A 3,152-nucleotide genomic window follows, 5' to 3' on the forward strand; every position below is an offset into this window, starting at 1 on the left:
TTCGTTTTCTTATAAATATGGATACAACAAACAATAGTAATAATAATCAAGATGGGAATCAAAATACTCTTAGTAGTACTATAGATAATAATGTAGTTTTTTTATATAATAATAATAATAATAATAATAATAATAATAATAATAATAATAGTAATAATAGTAATAATAATAGTAATAATATTAGTTTAAATGAAAAATTATTTTGGAAAATATATAAAAATACATATTTAAATAATAAAATTTGGGAAAATGTTAAAATGTTTAATAATATCTATTTAATAAGTAAAAATTATTATTTTGGGCAGCGATTATTGGAGAGTTATCCATTCAAGAGTTATCTGTCCGTAATTAGCTTGTCAGGAGAGTATAGTAGATCACTAGCATCAATATTACCGCCATTTGTTAGAAAGTTATCAATTAGAAATTATTCAAATGGGAGTGGGGATACATCTATACCAGACACAATTACAAGTTTAACACTGGATCGTGTTACTTTTAGTACCGGCCATCCAATAGTCATACCAAATTCTATTGTCGAGTTGTTTTTAGATGGTGACTTTAATCAAAATATACCAATAGGATTCATAAACCCAAACGTTAGATCATTGTCAGTCGGAAATTCTTTTAATTCAATAGTTCATAAGACTCAATTACCATCAGAGTTAGAGTCTATTAGTTTTGGCGAGTCTTATAATAGAGATATCGATTTCTCATCCACTCTACCCTCAGGTATACGATCTATTAGACTCGGTAGTTCATTTAGAGCATCATTTCAAGGAGAGATACCATCATCGTTGGATACCATCCACCTACCATGGAGTTATTTAAAGCAACCTGGCTTATCATACTTGATCAACTCAAGAAACAAGTCTCTTACCATAGTAGTTGAGGGCGAAATCATTCAATCATCCAAAGCAAATATTTACAGTTACTTTGAATCTATCGCTAAGCCAGGATCAATACCAAACAGTACAGTAAAGTTAATTATCATCAATGACATAGAGAATGGTTTCCCAAAAGGTTTTATTCCAGAGTCTGTTAAAGAATTGGTAGTAATGGGAAATATCTATCCTAAATTCCTAATCGAATCTATTCCAAATTCAGTAGAGCGTTTCTCCATTTATAACAAAGATCACTTAAAAATCAATTTTCATAGAGGTTCTTCAAACAAACTTGGTCTTGTTTCAAGTCATTTAAATTGTTATAATTTATGTATCCAAATGCCACTACCAAATAATCATGAAGAGCTATTAATTAATAAAATCATTAATGAAAAAAAAAATAGAAACCAAAATAATAATCATTTAAATAATAATATTAATAACAGTAGCAATAATAACAATAACAATAGTAGTAATAATAATAACAACAGTAACAACAATAGTAACGGGATTAAGCCACAATACGGATCAAATAATGTAATTTATAATTATTTTAAAATGTTTTATAATTTTTTAAAATGTTTTAATAGATTAAGAAAGCAATTGGGCAGCGCAATTTTTTCAAACGATATTGATGGAGAGGATGACTGTTTTTTCAATTTTATATTCAGAAGAGCAAGATCTAGTACAAATAACAATAGTGGATCAAGCGGCAATAGCAACGGCAATAATAATACATCACCCTCAACTACACCACCATTATCACCAAACAGTAATAGTAATAGAAGAATAAATTCATTAAATAAATTTGGTATTTCAATTTTAAACCTTAGTAAAGATTGCATCGCATTACCCTATGGTCTAAAATCATTAAAGTGGGCAGATTACAGTTTACACTTTTTTAAAAGATTAAATAATTTAGATTACCTCTACTCTTCTTTAATTAGTGGAGGTGTAGGTACCTTCAGTAGTCTTTTTACATCTTTACCATCATCATTCAAATACTTAAAGTTGTTTATTCAACTATATCCATCCTCTTCTTTATTTTTTAAAGATTTTTCAAGATTTTAAAATAATATTAATAAATAATAAAATACAGAATCCATTTTGGTAATAAATTAAAAAAATATTATCACAATAAAAAAAAATTTCTTTTTCTATTTTAATTTCTGTTTTTTTTTTTTTTTCATTTTTCATTTTTAAATATTTATATAATTAATATATAGTTAATATTAAATTAGATATATAGTTAATATTTATAATAAATAATTTTTTTTTTTTTTAAATTATTTTTTATTTTTTTTTATTTTTTTTTTTTTCGTTTAGTTTTTTTTTTTTTTTTAATTTTTCATTAATTTTTTTTTTTATAATTTATTTAATTTAAAATTATTTTAGTTTCATATATATATATACCACAAATGAATTTTGCACAAAACTCATCAATTCAAAAGCCAACACCACCAGATAAGGGAAGTTTCCCACTCGATCATGATTCAGAATGTTCAAAACCAATGATGGATTATATGAAATGTTTAAAAGATAATCAAAATCAATCAAGACTCTGCATGGAGTTTTCAAAACTATATTTACAATGCAGAATGGATAAGTAAGTATAGTTTTTTTATTAATTTTATATTTTTTAAAAATTAATTTAAAAAAATATAAACTAATTTTAATTTAAAAAGTAATTTGATGGCTAAAGAAGATATGGATAATTTTGGATTTGAAAATGTTAAAAATGCAAAGATCGTACAGGCACCAAAATATAATCCTAATGAACCAATCGTAGCAGGTTTATCAAGAAGAAATAATAATAAATAGAAAATAATAATAATAATAATAATAATAATAATAATAATAATAATAATAATAATAATAATAATAATACAGTAATAATAAAAATAATAGTTTTTTTTTTTTTTTATGTAAATAGAAAATTTTAAAAAAAGAAATACAAATGAAAGGGTTTTATTTATTTAATTTTATAATATGAGGATTTAAAGCATGTTAATTGGAGCCAGAGTTTAGATTACTTTATTATTGTGTGGTTTAGATAATTAAAAAAAAACTTTAAAGGAATGGGTAAAGATTTAGAATGCTGATACTACAGAAACAAATGTAACATAAAGGAGGAAAGTAAATAGTTATTGATAAAGTTTATTTAATTTAAAATTTTTTTTTTTTTACTTTTTTTTTTTACTTTTTTTTTTTTTACTTTTTTTTTTTTTACTTTTTTTTTTTTTTAGTTATGTATATAATTAACGATTGTAT

The 3,152-nt window shown here is 23.4% G+C and overlaps 2 protein-coding genes across 2 annotated transcripts; both read left to right on the forward strand.

The window, feature by feature from the left end:
- Positions 1-257: 257 nt before the first annotated feature.
- On the forward strand, positions 258-854 carry DICPUDRAFT_38331 (uncharacterized protein; the record flags this gene model as incomplete). The annotated part of the gene is made up of 1 exon (XM_003290933.1): positions 258-854. A coding segment is annotated over one exon (597 nt), but the record flags the coding sequence as incomplete, so codon positions are not given.
- A 1,445-nt stretch (positions 855-2,299) lies between these two features.
- DICPUDRAFT_38327 (uncharacterized protein) lies at positions 2,300-2,702 on the forward strand (the record flags this gene model as incomplete). Its single annotated transcript, XM_003290934.1, has 2 exons — positions 2,300-2,487; positions 2,567-2,702. 2 exons carry the CDS (start codon positions 2,300-2,302, stop codon positions 2,700-2,702), a joined length of 324 nt encoding a protein of 107 aa, XP_003290982.1.
- Positions 2,703-3,152: the final 450 nt, after the last annotated feature.

Source organism: Dictyostelium purpureum, assembly GCF_000190715.1.
Source record: "Dictyostelium purpureum unplaced genomic scaffold DICPUscaffold_251, whole genome shotgun sequence".
NCBI classification, from domain to species: Eukaryota; Evosea; class Eumycetozoa; order Dictyosteliales; family Dictyosteliaceae; genus Dictyostelium; species Dictyostelium purpureum.